Consider the following 19,700-nt stretch of genomic DNA (forward strand, 5'->3'; position numbering starts at 1 on the left):
AAAGTTGTACCTGCTGCTGCTATGTCAGATGTTCAACATAAATAGTTAGAGTAGGGGGGTTCCTTACCCTAAAACAGGCGCAACTCATTACCTTGCACAGTTGGGACTTCCAGACAAAAAGGTCGTGCAATCAAAGGGTTAGTTGTCAGCAAAAGTTGTAGCTACTATAAAGATCTGACCATACAGGATTACTTTCTGGATAACCTGCTTAATTAAGAATTTTCAAGTAAAATTTCCATCCTTGTTATGTAAAGACAAATAAATAACTTATCAAGGTATATTTATTTATTGTCTTAATGTTATTTTACATCAGTCATAATTACAACTAGTTGGAACTCACCAAACCAAGTTTGAACTGGCTTGAAAATGATATTTAAAATGAAGTTTCTTTTAACTTTATTTTTACTTGTGATTTTACAAAATGATTACAGCAACTCTGAGGTAAAATATTTATTTTCTCCGTGGCTTATATCAAGGATCTAAAGGGATAAGACAATGGTCGATAAATTCCAGAAACTCCCTTATGATGATTGACATAATTACCCCTTTTGTAGATTAAACTATTGGTGTAACGTTTGAACAATCAACTTAATGAAGCAACCAATCAAAATTCACCAAAGTCCCCAAAGTTATAAAGTCAACGAATAAGAAAACGTTGTTATAACACTTTTTGGTATAGTGTAATAAACAGCCCATTGTCCCCTCTCTTTCTGGGCTCATTTACAGTTGACCTCGGATACATAAGAGGTTTTGCTGTTCCTTTATAGTCTAGCACTGATTTAATGCCTCTATATATATATCTAGACTGTTAGTGGCTTCGCCTCTAGAAGTTAGGGTTGGTGATGGAGGCAAATATTTTTGTGAAAAGCTTAAAATCTTCTTTGGTTTTAAATATTTTATGAAGATGCAAATCTATTTTCTGAAGATATCATTGTATTTTATTGTTTAGATTATCCTTTAAAAAGCTTATCTAAAGGGATAAGACAATAGCCGAGAAATTGATATACATCCCCAAAGATGCTTTACAAATTAACCCCTTCTGTAGTATACAATTAGTGGTTAAAACGTTTGGAAACTTAACTTAATGAACCAACCAATCAGAGTTCAATATGAGTCCCCAAGGTTGTTGAGCAAACGAATAAGTAAAAATTATAATTAAACTTTGGGGACTAGTGTAATAAACAGCCCAATGTCCCTGTTTGCAACTACTGGATATAATCGTCCGTGTTTAATCATAAGAATAACAATCCATTATTTATTAAGTTTGTGAGACCTGACGTCTACTTTTCCGCTATCTATGACCTCTCCGTGGAAAATCCAGGAAAATATTTTCAGCAGTACAGCTATTATAAATTAGTTACAAGGATGACAACATCCATAAGTACCGAAGCAATAAAATTCATGGAAGGACAAACAGACAAAATGAATTATAGAGAAAAGTTCATTTGATGAATGTGCTATAATTTTTAGAAATTACTAAACCTTTCTGATATATTAATAAAAAAAATATTTGCAATGTCATTTAGGCATGACCGACAGACTGACGGACAATTATACACTTGATGATCATTGATACAGGGAATCTTCAAAAAAAATTTCACCCGTCTATCTTTAATTGCAGCCGAGAAAATTGCATAGCGTTACGGAATGACTGACGGACAGACAAAGCAAATTACAGAGTAGCTTCGCTTCTTACTTGCTTATCAATACTCATAGGGTAATTTAACACAAAACAGACAACGAACCCTTTGAAGTTTAACTGTATGAACTTTGTCAAGGAGAATCGATTTACAATTACTTGGATGCTAAACCAGATTTTCATGTACTCTAATTGACAAATTATTTCCTCGTCAATATATCCACATATTCTATATCCATTTCAAGAATTCATAACCTTTTTAAGATGTGTGATGTAAAAAAGGATAGAGCTTTAAAACGAGAGTTGTGCAATCAATTAGTTGGTTATCTGTATTAAAAGGTATGGAATGGGCATTAATTGGACCTAGCACAGAGGTCGAGTTTTACTAATAAATTTCTCAAGATGATAATATATTTTTCAAATCCAAAGAAAATATTTTAACAACAGATCTCAGAAACCTAACTTATGCGAAGGAAAGATATGTTAGAGATTTTGAAACTCGCTCAACAGGTTAATTAATGTTATAAATTTTACTGTGTTTTCCTTTTATTTGAGCTAGACAGCTGAAGCATCAGCCTCTTAAAGCTGTTCTAGTTGTGAATATACTGAAAAAAATCGAAAAATTGCAACAGCTGCACATTAAAAAAAATCTGGAAGTAGCTGTGTTTAGTGCCCTAGTAAAATGAGGATATATTTCACAGCTTTTGGCCTACCCATTCTATTGACGTAATAGTAAATAGAGTGAAAAAGAAAGGGAAGGGGGAAAGAAACCCCATAGAAAAGAGATGGGGTATAGGGTATTACCTGACGTCAATAGAATCGGTAGGTCAACAGCAGTGACATCTATCCCCATTTTGCTAGGACACTGTAGACAGCTACAATCTGGAAAATTAAATTTCTAGAAAATATTTACTAATTGCTCTTTAGTATAGGAAATATTTTAACGGTCTATCTTAAATAGTATCCAAGAAATTAGATGTTTCTCCGTTCTGTTTCTACCGGAAGGACAGACAGGCTGACATTTTGAATAATTGAGTAGCTTCAGCATTAAAAGTTGACAAATAAGATAAATTTTATTTTTTCATTAATCTTTCAGGACTTGCACAAGAAGATTTGGCTTATTTTAAGGTAAGAAAGTAGGGTGTATGTTTGTATTATAGGACATCCAGGCTTTTATTAGGGAATGGAATGTGAGGGGGGGGGGGTATGGTGTAAAATCTCAGTTGGAGGGGTATTTTTTTAAGGGTGGTGAAACAGGGGCATCCAAGCTTTTTTATTTGGGGGGGGGGGGTAAAATTTTGAAAATAAAAATTTTGGGGGGGGGAGTAATCTTTATTTCATAGAGGTATTTTTTTATTTGGGGTGGGGGGGGGGGAGGGGTAATCACCCCTTCCCCCCCCCCTTGGACGTCTATGTGGTGAAACCTTTAAATAAGTATATTTTTCCAAATCCTACCTAATTTGTAATTTTAAAAAATAAGGGTATTGAATCATGGCACTATTTTTGGTGGGAGGAGGGGTGGTGTACAACAGCATAAATGTTATTAAATTTCTAATGTGAAGTTTTATAATTTTAGATATTTCCCAAGTTTCTGACAAGTGTACCTCCCGGAGAAAGCTATGAATTTAACAAAGCAACCTGCTTCCATCAACTTAAGGTAAATATAATCAGACTTACGGACAAACATATAGTACAGAGAATCTAGGCGCGCCTATCAAGAAATTCAACATAAATTCAAGAATATATTTAATGAACTTCTGATTATTGGAGAGAGAGGGGACAATAGGTTGTTTGATACACTAGTCCCCGAATTTTTATAATTACGTTTTCTTATTCATTGCCCTAAAAAAAATGGGGACTGCAGTAAATTTTGATTGGTTGGTTAATTAAGTGTTCGAACGTTTCAACCATTAATTCTAATCTACAGAAGGAGTAATTTTTTGTAAAATATTCATCATTATATAATATATATGTATATCAATTTCTATACATGATAAATCTTTCTAAATTTCGTGTAAAATTTCCGTTAACAATGAGCATACATATGTATACTCTCAATTTTTTTTTTATATTTACGATTCTTATGGATATTGTTATCCTTGTCTTTAGTTGAGTACTACTCTGGTGAGTGATAGAGAGATAGAACTGGTGATAGAACATACAGAGGCGGAATCCTTCCTTTGCCATAGAAGCTTTGTCATCAGCACTGGCGACCATGTCCAGGTCAATATCTATCCATCTATATAATCTATCTATATATCAATCTATCTATCTATCTAATTAAGAGATTTTAAAGAAAGGTCGTGAAATTAGAGGGTTTGTTGTTAGTCAGGTGTTGATAGTCAGGAATTTGAAAGAAGGACATGCAATTAAAGAGTTGTCCTGTTGGTTATACTAAAATGAATCTATTGAATAAATAATACAATTAAATAAAATGAAACTATAAAAAAATGACGTCATACAATATAAATCACCTATAATAGACCAATATATTAAGTTACCATGGCAGGAGAGTATACATTTTAATTGACCAATGGTAGGTCTGTATGACGTCATTTTTCAACAAAACGTCCTTTTCCTCGAATTATAAACTACATACATTTTGTAATCCATTTTCCTATCCTTGTAACATTTACAAAATATGCTATTTAGGTTTCTGAGCTCTGGGGAAATGGTCGAAAAACTTACAGCTTTACCAGCGATGGATCTGCAAAACAAAATTGGGACCTGCTGGAGAGAGGACCCAGGTTAGACTTGCTTGTCAGCAACGAAGCATCTCTATAGATTACTTTTCAAAAAATAATTTGCCTGTCTTTCTCTCATTCTTTTATCTTTCCCCTCTCCCTCTCTCTCTCTCCATCTCTCTTCCTCTCTCTCTCACTCTCCCTCTCTGTTTTCCTTTTTCCCCTTCTTTACTGCTCATCTTTTCATTACTCAAGATTATAATATTTTTTATTCAGAGTATTTGTTCATCTGATGACCCCCGAAGATCTAACCTATAATATTGGAGCTACAGCTGCGCTCTTTGAACCTTGTCTAGTTCAGGTATCTGCTAGTCCTTGTTAGCAAAACTTATTTGATTAGAAGGGAGAGATCAATAAAGGTTGAATTAATATTTCTATCAACTAACCAACAAGGATGACTACATACAGAAAAGCAAAGCTTTGAACATAGGACCACCGAGCATTATTCTATGTAAAGTTTAAGAACTGAAGAAGAAGATTATAAATGTATAAGTCTAAACAAAAATGTACCTAAATTTGTTGGAACACTGCTAAGTACATTATACTGTTTAGAGGTCATACTTACATTTTTAGGACTTGATCATAGAGATGAAATTCTCTTAAAATATTGTACTTTGTTTTTATTGAAATCATCATGCAAAGCTTAAAATCAATAGTAAAATTCTAAACTTTTTAAATTAACAAAAAAGAGCTAGCCGTTTCACGTAATTACCAACTGTCCGTGAAAGACGGACATTAGCTTATCATATAAAAGCTTCGCTTTTAAAAAGGCAAAATTTTAACCTCTAAATCTAAAGGTAAGGTCATTTTATCATTTTCTATGTCAGTATCCTTAAAGACACAAAGACCGATATATCAATCGAAGAGTTGTCGAACATGTCGTTGTCACTTCCTCAGGGTGGTAGGGGACAATGGACTAGAAATTATACTTGTCCACAATGTTATCTAATTCGTTGCATGCAATGTTCAAAGTCTCCAACCAATAATTTTAATGTATATTTTTTTAGGGTGTTGGTGAAAATTTTGCAAATATGAACCGGGAGTTCCTGAAGGAATATGTTGGAATTGATATGGAGGTTATTTAGAAAGCAAAAGACCAATGATAGGCCAGTATACATTTTCCATTGGACAATTCAAATTTGTACTGGCCTATCATTGGATATTTGTATTGTATGACATAATTTTTTATTAGGCACTATAAGCTACTTCTCATATAAATACCCATCTTGTTTTTAGTTGCACATCTACTCTAATATTTAAATGATTAAGTTGTCCTATACATCTTATATTTGAAACAATTATTCCTAGAAAAACTAGGTACAATATTATAAACGAAGCCTCTCTAAAATCAAGGCCTAAAAATATAAGTATCTTCTTAAACAATATAATTTTGTTAAGACTTTAAAATTGATTATTAAAATAATTGAATTGTGTTCTTCTACAAGTGTTAATGTTCGTTTGTCCTACCGTCTGATTTTAGAACTTCACTTATGGATGTTGTCATCCTTGTTTTATATATAGATCAGAGATGGATTTGAAGTATTGGATATACCCCAAGAACTTGTCAGAAATGGAGATACTTTTGATATCATGAGGTTTGGTGTTTTTGTAATTAACTGATGGCTTCGCCTTTATTATGCAGGGGATCTGTAAAACCAACCTATGAGGTATGCAAAGCTTCTATAATTCATGAATTCAATTTATTAGTGAGTGGGACATTAACAGACAAAAACTTCAATACTTCATATAAAAGAATTAGCTATAAATTGCTTATTATACATTCTTCATTCATCTAAAAAGCTGCTTATAGTGCCTAAAAAATTACGTCATACATACAAATTACCAAAGGTAGGCTAGTATACATTGTAATTTACTAATGGTACAAAAGTATACTGGCCTATCATTGGTCATTTGTATTGTATCACATAATTTTTATTAGGCACCATAAGCTGCTTCTTATGTAAATACCCATATCGGTTTATTTTCATACTTTTTTATATGCATTTTTTTCATGTAAGCTAAAGGGTGTTTAAAAAAAAACCAATCGCTTCACTCATTTCAATATAAACCCTAAAGTTTTAGTCAAAAACTAACAAAAAATGACCCAAATCATGTCCAAGCAATGACAATGAGAAAGCACTATTGAATTTTGATTTCTACTAACATCTCCTGAGCACTACAGCTCGAGTCCTAGCCCTTGTGGAGAATTTTTCCTTACATGGAGATTAGCATACAACAAATCGTCTTAAGTACTTAAAATCTTGTAGATAGACCCCATAATGTTTAGAATCTATGATAGAGCATGTAAAAATCTTTCTATAGACACCTTAACCTGGTTTCTAACTCAATCCTAGCCAATTTGGCATAACAAAGACAGAACCATCAAACATTTCTCTCTAGTTCTCGATGTTTGACAGATCTTTCTTTTTGATGTCAAAATGGCTCAGATTGTGTTAGAAACCTGAGTAAGGTGTCTATAGAAAGATATTTATAAGTCCCATCAAAATTTCTAAACATTATGGGTTCTATTTACAAGATTTTAAGTACTTAAGACAGTTTGTTCTTTTTTTAAAGACAGATCAGTCATGTCTCAATGTTTGATTGGTCTGTCTTTTTGATGCAAAATTGGCAAGGATTGAGTCAGAAATCTGGTTAAGGCGTCTATAGAAAGGTCTTTATGTGCCCCATCAAAAACTCTAAGCATTATGGGGCCTATCTACAAGATTTCAAGTACTTTAGACAGTTTATTCTTTTTAAAAAGACAAAGACTGTCTTAATTTGTAATAAAATATGCACTCTCCACGTAGGGAAAAATTTCCACAAGAGCTAGGACTCGAGCTGTAGTGCTCAGGAGAGGTGAGTAGAAATCAAAATTCAATAGTGCTTTCTCATTGTCACTGCTTGGACATGATTTGGGTCATTTTTTAAAAAGTTTTTGACCAAAACTGTAGGGTTTATATTAAAAAGAGTGAAGCGATTGGTTTTTTTTTAAACACCCTTTATTTTGACAATCTAGATTGGATGGACTAGATCCCATGATAGCCTGGGCTATGGGTGCAGCCACTGGTCATACTGGTGTTGCTCTATGGAGGTAAGATCATTTTTACATGAGTTTATAATTCTTGTTTTTTGGACTTCTTCTTTTTGGACATAGATAAAATGTTTAGTTTATGTAGTTTAATACACAAGAAATTTAATATTTGTTTGTGTCTATTTGTTGCTTAAGAGGAAGGTTCCAACTCATAACACAAAGTGGATTTTTTTTAGTTCAAAGTGAAATATCATTGGGAATGTACATCAATTTATCGGCTATTGGCTTATTCCTTTAGATCCCTAAAAACATTTTGTATTACAGGAATGAATCCTTGTTCATCTGTGAATCTAACGCAGAAAGTCCTTATTGGCCAGTCAATGGCATACAGGTATGACTCTTATTGGCCAGTCAATGGCATCCAGGTATGACTTTTATTGGCCAGTCAATGGCATCCAGGTATGACTCTTATTGGCCAGTCAATGGCATCCAGGTATGACTTTTATTGGCCAGTCAATGGCATCCAGGTATGACTCTTATTGGCCAGTCAATGGCATCAAGGTATCAACCATGACATAGTCTAGATAACAACTTTGATTTTCAATTAGTGGATATGCCTCTAGAGGCCTCTAGGTACTCTTGGGGGGATGGAGAGGGGGTAATTAGTCCTCCTCCCTCAATTAAGAAGAAGTAAATAAATTTTGGGGATTATTTTCTGGGGGTTACTTTTCTCCCAGGGCCTATAATAAGGTAAATTGTAAAGAAGAACCATATGGAGGGGTATTCAAAACACACATCCCCCCCTCCATTTTCAATATTTGTTTTAAGAAGAAGTATTTTTTTTGGAGGGGGGGGGGGTGATTTTCTGGGGCCGAATTTTCTCCTAGTACCTTGTAAAGGAGAACCATAGCGGTTCAATTGCTAACAACGTCCTTTGGTACAGACATCCTGTTACTTTTTTATATGGATGTGATATAACTTAGAAATTATATGAATATGTGTCAATCTATACATATATCTATGTATAGTGTAATCCTTACGAAGATTGGATAGAATATGGACGTCTCAATGGCTATAATGTTGTTTGGGCACCATTAAAACAGGTATCATCCATAAACGAAAAATCATTCTGAAGTTCTACATAGATTTTTGAAACACAGTAATTGTGTTCTCTGGAATTTCGTTTCCTATCCAATGCAATGTATGTATGCAGTATGCTAATTTAGAAAGAGGGGGCAATGGGCTGTTTATTACACTAGCCCCCACAATTTTACAATAACGGTTTTTTATTCGTTGGCTCAACAACTTTAGGGACTTGAACTGAATTTTGATTGGTTGGTTTATAAAGTTAAGTGTTCAAAGTTTCACCCGCTAATTGTAATCTACAGAAGGGGTAATAATTTGTGTCATCACTGGGAATTTATCTGCCATTTTCTTATCCCTTTAGATCCCAGAAAGCTAATTCTGTATTATAAAGCACCACCGATAACAATTAGTTTTCTGTTAAATGTTAAGTTATTTGTTATTTTCTTTTGATTCATGATCTTAAGGAGATTGGCTTTTCTCTTTAGAAAAGCCTAATACTGGTCCTGCGAAAGTTTTGGGTATAGTCCCTTTCGTAACATAGCACCTTATGGGGCGATTCTTCGTATTTTTCACAGTAGCTTTCTCCTATTTCTAGCCCCTGCTGGGCCAATTACCTAAACCTGTGGGGAATCACCTAACCCAATATAACCTAACCTAACCTAAAATAACCTATAAAAAGCCATTTTAAAAATACGACGAATCGCCCCTTAGCTTATGGGGCGATGTTACGAAAGGGACTATTCCCAAAGTTTTTTAGTAAGGGCTTCAAAGGGAATATGGAGTAATAAATAAACAGAAATTTGGTTCATGGGAAAAAAACGAAGTAGAGGGTTTTGTCGTATTTTCTCAGAAGCTTTTCTCCTATTTCTAGCTCCTGAAGGAGGCCCGAACCCTGAGGAACCCTATTTCCTAACCCTGAGGGCAATAATTTACATTTACTGAACCTAACGTAATCTTAAATACCCTTCGAAAAGCTACTGTGAGCATACGAAGAAATCCGCTACTTTGTTTTCTTTTCATGATCCGAAAATTGGTATTTTAAATTAAATGCTTTGCTAAATTCAAACTGGATAAAAAACATTAATATTTTTTAATTTAAGGGAAAAATAGGTAATTTTTTCAGACAAACAGACGCGTGTTACTTTTATAAGTAATAAGTCTGAATGAAATATTTTTTTTGTAGGAGATTGAGTTGGATGTTGAAAGTGCGTGGCAATTTGTAGAAAAAATGTATGGAATAGATTATGGTTGGGAGGTAGGATTTTTAGACAAATCCATCTTTTATAATGAGAAAAAAATATATTTCTTGGATGCTATTAAAAATAGGCAGTTAAAATGATTCTCTGAATAGTGAGTAACTACTCTATAAATAACAACAAAAATCTTGTATAATATTATCTTATTACAGACAATTCTCCACAAATATAAAAAAATATTAAAATTAAAATAACTTATGCTAGCACGGGCCTCCATTCACTCTTGGCTAACAAAACTGGTTTTAATCTTGTAATTTTTTATTTTAATATCCGTATAAAGCTGTCTTTAATACGATGATATAAATGACTATCATCAACTTGCTTTCTATTTATAATCATCCCTGTATGATTACAAGGACAGGTATATGGCACTAGAAAAAAACTTTTATCAACTTTAAAAATTGGTCTAAAACTTTAAAACCTATCTATGTATGTTAGGTCGGGGAGGTAATATGTTCGAATCTCGGCTGAACAACGTGTCATAACTAAAGACGTTAAAAATGATTTTTACTGCTACTATGTCAGGTGCGCGACATTAATAGTTAGAGTAAGAGGAATAATTTGGCGCAACTAATTACCATGCATAGTTTGGACTTCTCAGACAAAGGTCGTGCGATCAAAGAGTTGGTTGTCTGATTGTTGTTACTTAACCTAATACCCTGGGTGTTTGGACATAAATTTGGCTCCCTTTAGTTATCCTGGGTTGTTGGACCTGGCGTTTGAGTGTCATTGGCAGCATTCCCGCTCGTATGAGATAATTGATGAGGTAATCTATGTTAGGTTGTAGTGATGGGATGGTTAGACACAGTCAGAGAAAACTTTCCTTGCATGAAAGACAGGTTAAAAATCTTTAAATTTTAACAACAAAAGATTGTAGGAAAATTTTGTTATGACAAGAAGGTACAATTTGAAAAGCGAAGCATCTTTAAAACCAAGTCCTTAAATTTAAGTATGTCTTTAAATAGTATCCTCTGTTTTTACGCAATTATGCAACAAATTTACATACCATTTTGATTAGACTTATAAATCTATATTCTGCTTTTTAAGTACTTACAAGTGTTACAAGTTAGGACAAGCGTTTGTCCTACTGTCTAATTTTAAAGCTTCAATTTTAGGGATGTATTATTTTTTAGTAGCGAAGCTACTCTATAATTTAGAATGTCCGTCTGTATGTATGTCTGAAACGTTTTGGGGGAAACGTGATTTACTCGGCTCCTATAAAAGATAGACAGCTGAATTTTTTAGGAATTAAATTAGTTATCATCAGTTTCATTGAGATATGTCAATTAATTGGGGTGCTAGATCGATTCCTAGATTTTTAAGTTTTCATGATTTTTTTTCAACTCCTAGTCCAGGTAGATGGCTGAAATTTTCAGGGATTGAATAAGTTTACATTATACATAATTCCACAAAGTTTCATTAAGAGTTACCTATTGGTTGTGGTGCTAGATCGATTCTTAGATTTTCACATTATAAATCATGAAAGGTTTCGTGATTTTATATAAATTTTTATTGTGCATTTAAATACTCCATAGTTCATTCTGGATGTTTTACATGATTTTTGAGCTTTGCTACTTATGGATGTTGTCATCCTTGTTTTATCAATAACTAATTTGTTATTAGAAATCTTGGTGATCTTTGTTTGGAGCCAGAGCACTTGGAGATGTTGTTTAGTTATCTTCAGAGAGTTAGCTATGATGCTGCTAGGTAATATTGTCCTTGTTAGAGATGTTGTTTAGTTATCTTCAGAGAGTTAGCTATGATGCTGCTAGGTAATATTGTCCTTGTTAGAGATGTGGTTTAGTTATCTTCAGAGAGTTAGCTATGATGCTGCTAGGTAATTTTGTCCTTGTTGTTTCATTTCATTTCATATTCCTCCCATAATATGAAGTAGTAAGCTTTTTGTGTCTGTAGGAAAGGATCTAGCTAACCGCTGAACCGATGTAGTTCTCCTGTATAGTGAAGCTTCATATTTATATAAAGTTTTTAACTATTTAGGGGTAGGGTACACCATCTTTCAAAGAGAATTACTACTAGAAATAAATGACTATTCCTCCCCAAAAAAAATTCTTTGTTTTTAAAACAAATATTGAAATTTTTGTGGTCTACCCCCCCCCCCCCCCTACATCAAGTAGATCTATAGGGGCCTCGCTAGTTTTATAGAAAGCCTTAAGAGATCTAATAACAATTTAAGATATTTTGCTTGCCCAATCAATTTCAAACCAAGAATGATGATTCAGGTTCGAAAAAATATTCTTGCTAAAATTTGTTAGATTTGTAGGAAATCCAAACTAAGAATATCCGGGTTTTTGGCTGTTTAAAGTTTAATTCTATTATCAGGGTTTTTGTACCAGCAATTCAACAACGAGCCGGGGTTTCTTTCAACTCTACTTTACTTCAGGTTATATTTTTGGGATATTTATGAACTCATATAAGCTAAAAATTATACTCTTTAACTTTATCTTTTAAACATTTTTTTTGGCAGCCGCAACTGCTTTAAACCTCACATATAAATGGATATGAAATCAAAACTATTCGATATAATTTTTGGACAACTGACATATGCATAATAAGGCTAATGACGACAAAAAGTTTAAAATAGTTTCCTTTACAGACAAGTCAAATGTCCTTCTTATTTTTGTTTTACACTTAAAAATAAATTAAAGTATGGTATCTTTTGTTTGAAACTTTTACTTTACATCCTGGAATATTAGGTAGTTTTTTGTTTGAAGCTAAAGTGTTCAGAAAGTGCTAGTCTGAATTTATTGTTTCATGGAAGCTAGGGACGAAGCAACGAGTAGTTAAATAAAGTAAATTATTTTTAGGCATATCATGCTTTGGCTCTACAGGGCACTGACCCTACTGAAGCCTATATCATTCCAGAAAAGGTTAGTATTATGAAACAGCTCATAGTGCATAATAAAAGATGACGTCATACAATATAATGACCAATGATATGTCAGTACACTTTTTACCATTCGTGAATTTTATGTATACTTTACTTGCCTATCATTGGTCATTTGTATTGTATTACGTAATTTTTATTAGGCACTATTAGCTGCTTCTAGTATTATTGTATGCTTGTCATCAAGTATTAAACTCTATCTTTTCTAAGATTGAAACAGAAGCAGCTTATAGTGTCTCCAAATGAAACCTGAGATAGTTTGCCGAACCATCTCGATTTTAAAATGTGATAGAATAAAATGTTGGAAAACATTTGTCTAGAACACAGTAATAGTGTCTGACTGATTATGACGTAACAAAAAAAATAGCCAATGAGGGGCCGTTATTGACCAATGGTAAAATTTATAGTGGCCTCTCATTGGCTAATTTTTTTTGTTACGTCATAATCAGTCAGACACTATTACTGTGTTCATTTGTCCACCTTAGAGACTAAAAAAACAGTTATGTATTGTTATGACAAAAAAATAAACAATTTTTCCAATTCCTGCAAATACATAGATTTTTTTCATTCTTTTCTTAGGATGGATGGAAGTATGAAACAACTAGAAACAATATTCCTGAACTTAGGTATCAGAATTTTATTATACAAAAGTTGAAATACAATCATTATGACCTAATTTTTTTTTATTGAATTGAAATACATTTCTATTTAAATACTCTAAATAATTGTACTGTTAAACTACCTTTTTTCATATTTGTTTTTAGTGAGACTATGATTTGTAATGTCTTTGTTTGCAATGTGTGGAAAGCTGGAGGTAAAAAATTATAATTTTTAGAATCAATATGATAAATATTTGAATACTAGCGGTTATAACCGCTAGAATTAAAAGGGGAGGGCGGGGGGGAGGGGGAAACGAGAAGTTGATCCTCCATTTTTTTAATGTTTATTAAAAAAGTTTTTTTGTTAGAGGGGGGGGGGATGAGAAGCTACACTGTAAAGACAAATTTTTTCGGTGTAACGGTTAACGAGATCTTTCGTTACAAACAGACAGACATCCTGTTACTTGTATATAAGGATTATGATATTGTCATATGACTATAGTTTTGTCATCATTAACCCTTTAGGATTGTTTGAAGGAGTTAATATCAACTGTGGAGAAACTTCTGTTAATGATAATTACAGACTTAACATTTACCAGGTAATGCAGATTATACAGAGAGAGAGAGAGAGAGAGAGAGAGAGAGAGAGAGAGAGAGAGAGAGAGAGAGAGAGAGAGAGAAAGAGACTGGGGAGGGGAAGGGGGGCATGGCTTGTTTATTACACTTGTAACACCAATCCCCAAAGTTTTGTAATAACGTTTTCTTATAAGTTGGCTAGTGAATTTGATTAATTGGTTCAATAAGTTAAGCGTTAAAACGTTTCAACCACTAATTTTAATCTACAGAAAGAGTATTTTTTTTGTATCATCATTACGGATGTCTTATCCCTTCAGATCTCTTCAGATTATAAAAAGTATCGGTCATTTTAAGGAAAACTTCAAAAGATGAAATATTTGAACATTTATATGCAAACAATTGCTTAATATCAATAATTCACTTTGTCTTTCCGTTACGATATGTTAAATTTGATTTTCTCAGCAGCTATTGAAGATATATTGCTAAAATAATCAGTGAAGATTCTTATGATACATGCACATCTAATCTATACATTGTTTTGCCCGTTTGTCTGTCGGTCATGCTTCAAATGACATGCTTTTTTGGGGGGGATTTTTTGATATTATCTCGTTTTATCTTCTTCGTTTTGGCAACTGAACATCTGAGGTGGATTCTTAAAAAAATTTGCCCCACTAAGCGATTGGTGTTTTCGTGAAAAATCCACCAAAATCACATTAAAAATCTACAAAAATTAAACAAAATCATAGAAGGGTTAATAACATAAGATTTTATTTAATTTTTGTAGGCTTTTTATGTGATCTTGGAGGATTTTTCACAAAAAAACAATTTTGCCCCACTAAGCGATTAGTGGGGCAATTTTTTTAAGAATCCAACTCTGCTCTTTTTAAAAATACTTTGTTTGTCAATTCCGTTATTGATTGGAGCTTTATTGATTTATGAATATTATAATTCAAAATAGTTGCATTACACATTTTTTAAATGCCTATTTTGTATGGTAGGACCCTAAAGATCGCCCACAAGTGTGTTGGAAATCAGACCCAAGCAATCCTAATTGCCAAGTTCTTGGCAGGTAAAGTCAACAAATATAAAAGAAACTCTTTCAATCTAATTATTAAACTTTTTTTGACATAAAATAAAATTGCTTTAGAAAAATTTTATTACTAAATATAATATATATTATTTTTAGGTATTCCTTGAGGTTGGATTCAGAACCTGGTGTTTTACCCAGGTATAGAAAATATTTATATTTTCACCTACTTTACCCAGGGAGGAAGGGGACATTGGATTGTAAATTATACTGGTTCCAAAAAATTTACAATGATCTCTCATTTTGCTCTTAAAAACACTGAAGACAAACAATTAATCTTTCGGATTGTTTTAACAGATAAAAATGATACTATTTTATAAAGAATATTTTAATAATGAGCACAAAAAATATTTTCAGATATAATTATGTGCCCATTGTGGATGGTATGTTTGAATCTTGTCCTAGCCAGGGTCCGGATTACAAAGCTCCCCAAAACTGCTGATCAACCATTAACTTAATTTTTCATGCAATTTTTACTATAATTATAACACTAATAAATATTTACTGACACATTATTCCATTGTTTGGTGTCTTTACAAGGATATTTTGTGAATTGAATATTATGTTACATTCATAGTTTTATTCTTAAGATTGAGTATCAGCTTTAGTAAGATTATTATCATGATTAGTTTGTGTTTAAAGCAAAAACTTTATAAAGAGTGTGCTTTGGCATTTTTTTGACACCTTCACAGATGTACCTGAATTTGCTTGGATATACATATGATAACTGCAAAGTACTGCTACCAAATCGGAAAAAGAGTTAATCTTACATAAATCTACTGCCTTTTTTTCGCTGACCTCTGGAAGCTGCCTTGACCGCTGACGACCCATAAAATTCTATTCTGAGTTATAGCCCGAAAGTATTTATGAAAAATTAACTATAGCTATAACATAAGTTGAGACAGAAAAAGGTGGGGGGAGGGGGGATATTTAACTCCAGATTTTTCGATTTTTGTTATGGCTCAAACTTCTCGGGTTAATATGAACGCTAGTGATTTGATTGACAGATTTATTTTCAAAAGCAATCAAACATTTTTTACATTGATATTTTTAGAACTCATCACAATAAGGGTTAATGAGGCCAAGTCTTTTAGGGTATGTATAGAGTAGAAGTCCAACTATCCAAAACACTCCAATAAAAGTCAAAGCAATGCCAGGAATAATCCTAAAATATTAATATTTAGAACTATAAATTGACTTTACAGCATGGCTTTTATTACAGATCACTATCTGCTGAATTAGAACATTATTATAGCTAAAATTGTGTACAAAAAAATTAATCATTTAATTAATATAAGTTTTGTTAGACTGGGTCTGTGGTCCCTCAAGGTAAACAAATCATAACTTTTCATTTTAGATAATCTTAGAAAGCTGTCTATAATACGATTCAATAAATAACTATTTTCCTTACATGCTAAATTATTTTTGTAGAATACTGGAAATGCGTAAAGTGTCATGTGTGACGTCATAAAAATACATCTAAACGGGAGGGATGAGAGAAGAAGTGGGAAAAGAAACCCCTAAAAAAGAGATGGATAATAGACGTATTTTTATGACGTCTTACATGACACTTTCCGCTGTCTCTAGAATACAAATCCTACCTGTGAGCCGCACGATCTGCCATATCAAGTTTCTTTTGCCTCCTGTTAGTCCTGAGGAAAAAATATTAAACATTTTAAAGAAAAACAATACTTCTTACTTCAAAAATAACAGGTTATTTATTATGATGAATGGAATATTTGTGGTCTTGTGTAAAGATAGGCAAAATCTTTATATAAAAGTAATATAAAGTCTGTCTGTACCAGAAGATCTTGCTAACCACTGAACCGATATGGTTCTTCTTTAAATGTGGATTATCATAGGTCCTGGGAAAGATTATTACTATTTTAAATGAGGGTAACACCACCCTCCCAAGAGAAATCGCCTATAGAAAAAAATTCCTACTTACAAACATTTTCGTTACTTGTAAATGGGGTGGGTCAATGTATTGTACATCCCCCCCTTCAACCTCTCGTATACCTAGAAGCATCTAGGGGGCGTTACCACTAGTATTAAAAAAGGAACAATCATTTAAAGTTTACAAAACTTACTGTGAATAGAAATTCCTCAAGGCATTGACTTGAACTTTTTCATCTCTTGATACAAGTTTCTTATCACTTGCTGAGGCTACCTGGATTACCTAATAATATAAAATATGATCATTTCTGCCTTCTTCCTCAACCCTATATAACCAATCAACTTAGGTACTCAAAAATTCAAGAATGTGGGATATACAAAAAGTGTCATGTGTGACGTCAATCATGTCACTTTCTGTATCTCAAAGAACTAGCGGCCTCTAGGGGCACTTGAGGTGGTGGGCCATTTAATTCGACCTACTTCCCTTTTAATTTTTGTTTTACATAGAGAGAGTAAAATCCCTCCATCCTTAATTTTGAGTAATTCCTCCCACCCTAAAGTAGTTGTAAGCCTTTCTAGGACTATGAGAAGCTACATTGTAAATAAGAACCCTATCAGTTCAGCGTTTAGAGAGATCCTTCAGTAGAGACAGACAGACCAAGATCATGTTACTTTCATATAATGATAATGTTTGTAAATAGATCTATAGAAGCATCTTATATTTCTAACCTTGATCTCTACAAGATAATTCATAATTTAAAAGACAAATGAATTGGCCAACCTGATCATTATTAAGTGGTTCAACTTTTCTAGGCTTCCCATGGTGATTTATCTCTCTTTCTTCTCCTCCTTCCCCATCTTCCTCTCTAGGTATTTTTTAGGTGTATATTTAGATAAAATTAGTCAAAGAAAATGTCCTTAAATTTTTGGCATCCACTATGATGCCATAGGTTAAAAATTAAAATTGCAAAGAATGGAGTATTGCAAAATTGAGATTGATCAAGACCATCCACAGTTTTTGTATTTTGAATTTGCCTTTTTTTTGGGGCCTTTGATAGTTAAAAGTTTCAATTCTGTTTGGTAAGCAAATAAATGATTTTATGTTTTAGTAATTATCTAGTTAGGTTATAGATAGAAAGATGGATAGGTAGGATCGGAGGCGGGTAATTCTAATATCATTAAAAAAATTCTTTACCTCAAGGAGTCAATATAGGTATGCAATAAAACCTAAAATAAACAAGAGATTTATTTCTATAAAATTTTTACCTTTTTCTATAAAGCTTTTAAATTAAATCTTTACATTAAACAGTTTTACCTCTACAAAAGGTATGATTAGATTAAATAGCAGCCAAATATCAATCATTTTGACATAACTTGTATCAGGGAGACTATCTGATACACTTATAAACCTAAATATCATTGTATAATAAACATAAAGAATAAGTTGTATTATCCTAAACATTTTCAAACATTTGAATAGCTTAATATTTTTTTATAAATAACTTACATGGTGGCTAATACAAGTAGAACTGTCAAATTCACAGATATTACAGCCTCAAAGAAAAATGGCTTGAAGTAGTTGGTTGAATGTCCTGAAATATAACACCAATTTTAATGATTTAATTTTAAACTAACATTAATTGACTTATTTCATAAACCAAACTGACAAATTTAAGGATTGTAGACCAATAATCTAAAAGACTTACACACTAGATTGTTAATGAAAAATGTAAGAATCAATTTCATACCTATTATATTTAATAGTAGAGTGGGAAGAAAAACCGTCAAGGCATTCCCCACTAATCTTCTACCAAGCAAGACTTCTACTCTTATGCCATTTTTTCCTTTCCTTAAAAATCAAATTTTTAAAACCAATTCTATTAATTGAATGTATAGGACTACTGGATAATAAGTCATAGTTTCAATAATGAATGTCTCTAATAACATATTTTAACAAAAAGTTCACAATGAATTTTTTAATACTATAAGACGGTATAATCATTATCACCTTATTTCTCTGATGCAATGGTGATATCCTCTAATGAAATATTGACTCAGTTCTGTGTCTCCAAAAAAGTTTAGTTCATCTGGCACTAAAATTAGTTTATTTGAATAACAAGAACAAAAACATGCTTAACCATACAATTGAGATTGTTTAGACTTTAATGAAATGAAGCAATTTTAAGTTTGATTAAAAATAACCAACAATGTACATCAATAATAGAAAATTTGTGTGAAGAGAATTTGCTACAATTTATGAAACTACAATAGTATCAAATGCCATTCCAAATCAAAATTTGTTTCACATAGATTTTACCTAATTTTACATAGACATCCACATTTCCTTTCATTATTATATCTGCATAACATACTAAATAATGACAAATTATGAATTTAAATAAAAAAATGTACAGATAAAAAAAGTAAACTTTTATAATCATAACTAGTATTTCAGTTTTAAATAAGTCTGATAAATATTTTAAATGAACAATATTAACCATATTTTTCAGCAATTTTAAATTCTTATTAATCCAGCTATGCCAAAAACATTCAGTATAATATTAAGAAAAAAGAGTAGGGAAATATTAACTCTTTGAATAAGTTATATGTTACCTTGTGAATCAAAAGGATAAAACATCATATCATAGACACATATAAAATTAACATTGTAAGGTCTTGTTGCACTCAGTACATTCTGACTTCCATCAAAGATGTTGGTGTTCTAAAATAAATTTGGTGAATTTTCAATATTATATTCAGAAATTCTCAATGTTATAATTTCACAAAAAATGTAATATTTAAACACTTATCATGATTGTCATGGAAAATGAGAAGAGAGTTACCTTAGATGCTGTGATATCAGCTAGATTAAAACTATTTA

The 19,700-nt window shown here is 32.3% G+C and overlaps 3 protein-coding genes across 4 annotated transcripts in view; 1 reads left to right on the forward strand and 2 right to left on the reverse strand.

Moving 5' to 3' along the window:
• The window catches only part of LOC145303750 (uncharacterized), a 101,325-nt gene that overhangs the window by 27,486 nt on the left and 54,139 nt on the right, over nucleotides 1–19,700 (reverse strand). The gene's annotated exons all lie outside the window — the stretch shown is intronic.
• Nucleotides 284–15,438, forward strand: LOC145334902 (uncharacterized). 2 transcript variants are annotated; one of them, XM_080180523.1, is made up of 24 exons: nucleotides 284–441; nucleotides 1,264–1,318; nucleotides 2,084–2,149; nucleotides 2,736–2,767; nucleotides 3,216–3,296; nucleotides 3,749–3,862; nucleotides 4,292–4,386; nucleotides 4,600–4,684; nucleotides 5,391–5,459; nucleotides 5,905–5,978; nucleotides 7,400–7,474; nucleotides 7,739–7,805; nucleotides 8,443–8,517; nucleotides 9,684–9,755; nucleotides 10,537–10,595; nucleotides 11,380–11,463; nucleotides 12,097–12,157; nucleotides 12,582–12,644; nucleotides 13,241–13,287; nucleotides 13,426–13,475; nucleotides 13,786–13,859; nucleotides 14,835–14,905; nucleotides 15,023–15,064; nucleotides 15,281–15,438. In XM_080180523.1, exons 1-24 carry the CDS (start codon nucleotides 367–369, stop codon nucleotides 15,363–15,365), a joined length of 1,671 nt encoding a protein of 556 aa, XP_080036649.1. In that variant the 5' UTR covers nucleotides 284–366; the 3' UTR covers nucleotides 15,366–15,438. The 2 variants fall into 2 exon arrangements, with proteins under 2 accessions (XP_080036649.1, XP_080036650.1); XM_080180524.1 differs by lacking the exon at nucleotides 8,443–8,517.
• On the reverse strand, nucleotides 15,501–19,689 carry LOC145334903 (gamma-aminobutyric acid receptor subunit beta-like). The gene is made up of 12 exons (XM_080180525.1): nucleotides 19,663–19,689; nucleotides 19,433–19,541; nucleotides 19,137–19,190; nucleotides 18,828–18,912; nucleotides 18,568–18,668; nucleotides 18,327–18,411; nucleotides 18,135–18,228; nucleotides 18,015–18,046; nucleotides 17,601–17,685; nucleotides 17,014–17,102; nucleotides 16,525–16,575; nucleotides 15,501–16,088 (listed from the first exon to the last, which is right to left on the reverse strand). Exons 2-12 carry the CDS (start codon nucleotides 19,458–19,460, stop codon nucleotides 15,974–15,976), a joined length of 819 nt encoding a protein of 272 aa, XP_080036651.1. The 5' UTR covers nucleotides 19,461–19,541; nucleotides 19,663–19,689; the 3' UTR covers nucleotides 15,501–15,973.

The sequence above is a fragment of the Acartia tonsa genome, chromosome 13 (assembly GCF_053477335.1).
Source record: "Acartia tonsa isolate MP-2025a chromosome 13, ASM5347733v1, whole genome shotgun sequence".
Taxonomy (NCBI): Eukaryota; Metazoa; Arthropoda; class Copepoda; order Calanoida; family Acartiidae; genus Acartia; species Acartia tonsa.

Coding starts and splice junctions, on each gene's coding strand:
- LOC145334902 (XM_080180523.1), top strand. CDS start 367: ATGATATTTAAAATGAAGTTTCTTTTAACTTTATTTTTACTTGTGATT. Junction 2,150..2,735: donor TTTTGAAACTCGCTCAACAG/GTTAATTAATGT, acceptor TTAATCTTTCAG/GACTTGCACAAGAAGATTTG. Junction 3,297..3,748: donor CCTGCTTCCATCAACTTAAG/GTAAATATAATC, acceptor CCTTGTCTTTAG/TTGAGTACTACTCTGGTGAG.
- LOC145334903 (XM_080180525.1), bottom strand. CDS start 19,460: ATGATGTTTTATCCTTTTGATTCACAAG. Junction 18,913..19,136: donor GGATGTCTATGTAAAATTAG/GTAAAATCTATG, acceptor AACTAATTTTAG/TGCCAGATGAACTAAACTTT. Junction 17,686..18,014: donor ACCTATATTGACTCCTTGAG/GTAAAGAATTTT, acceptor AAAAATACCTAG/AGAGGAAGATGGGGAAGGAG.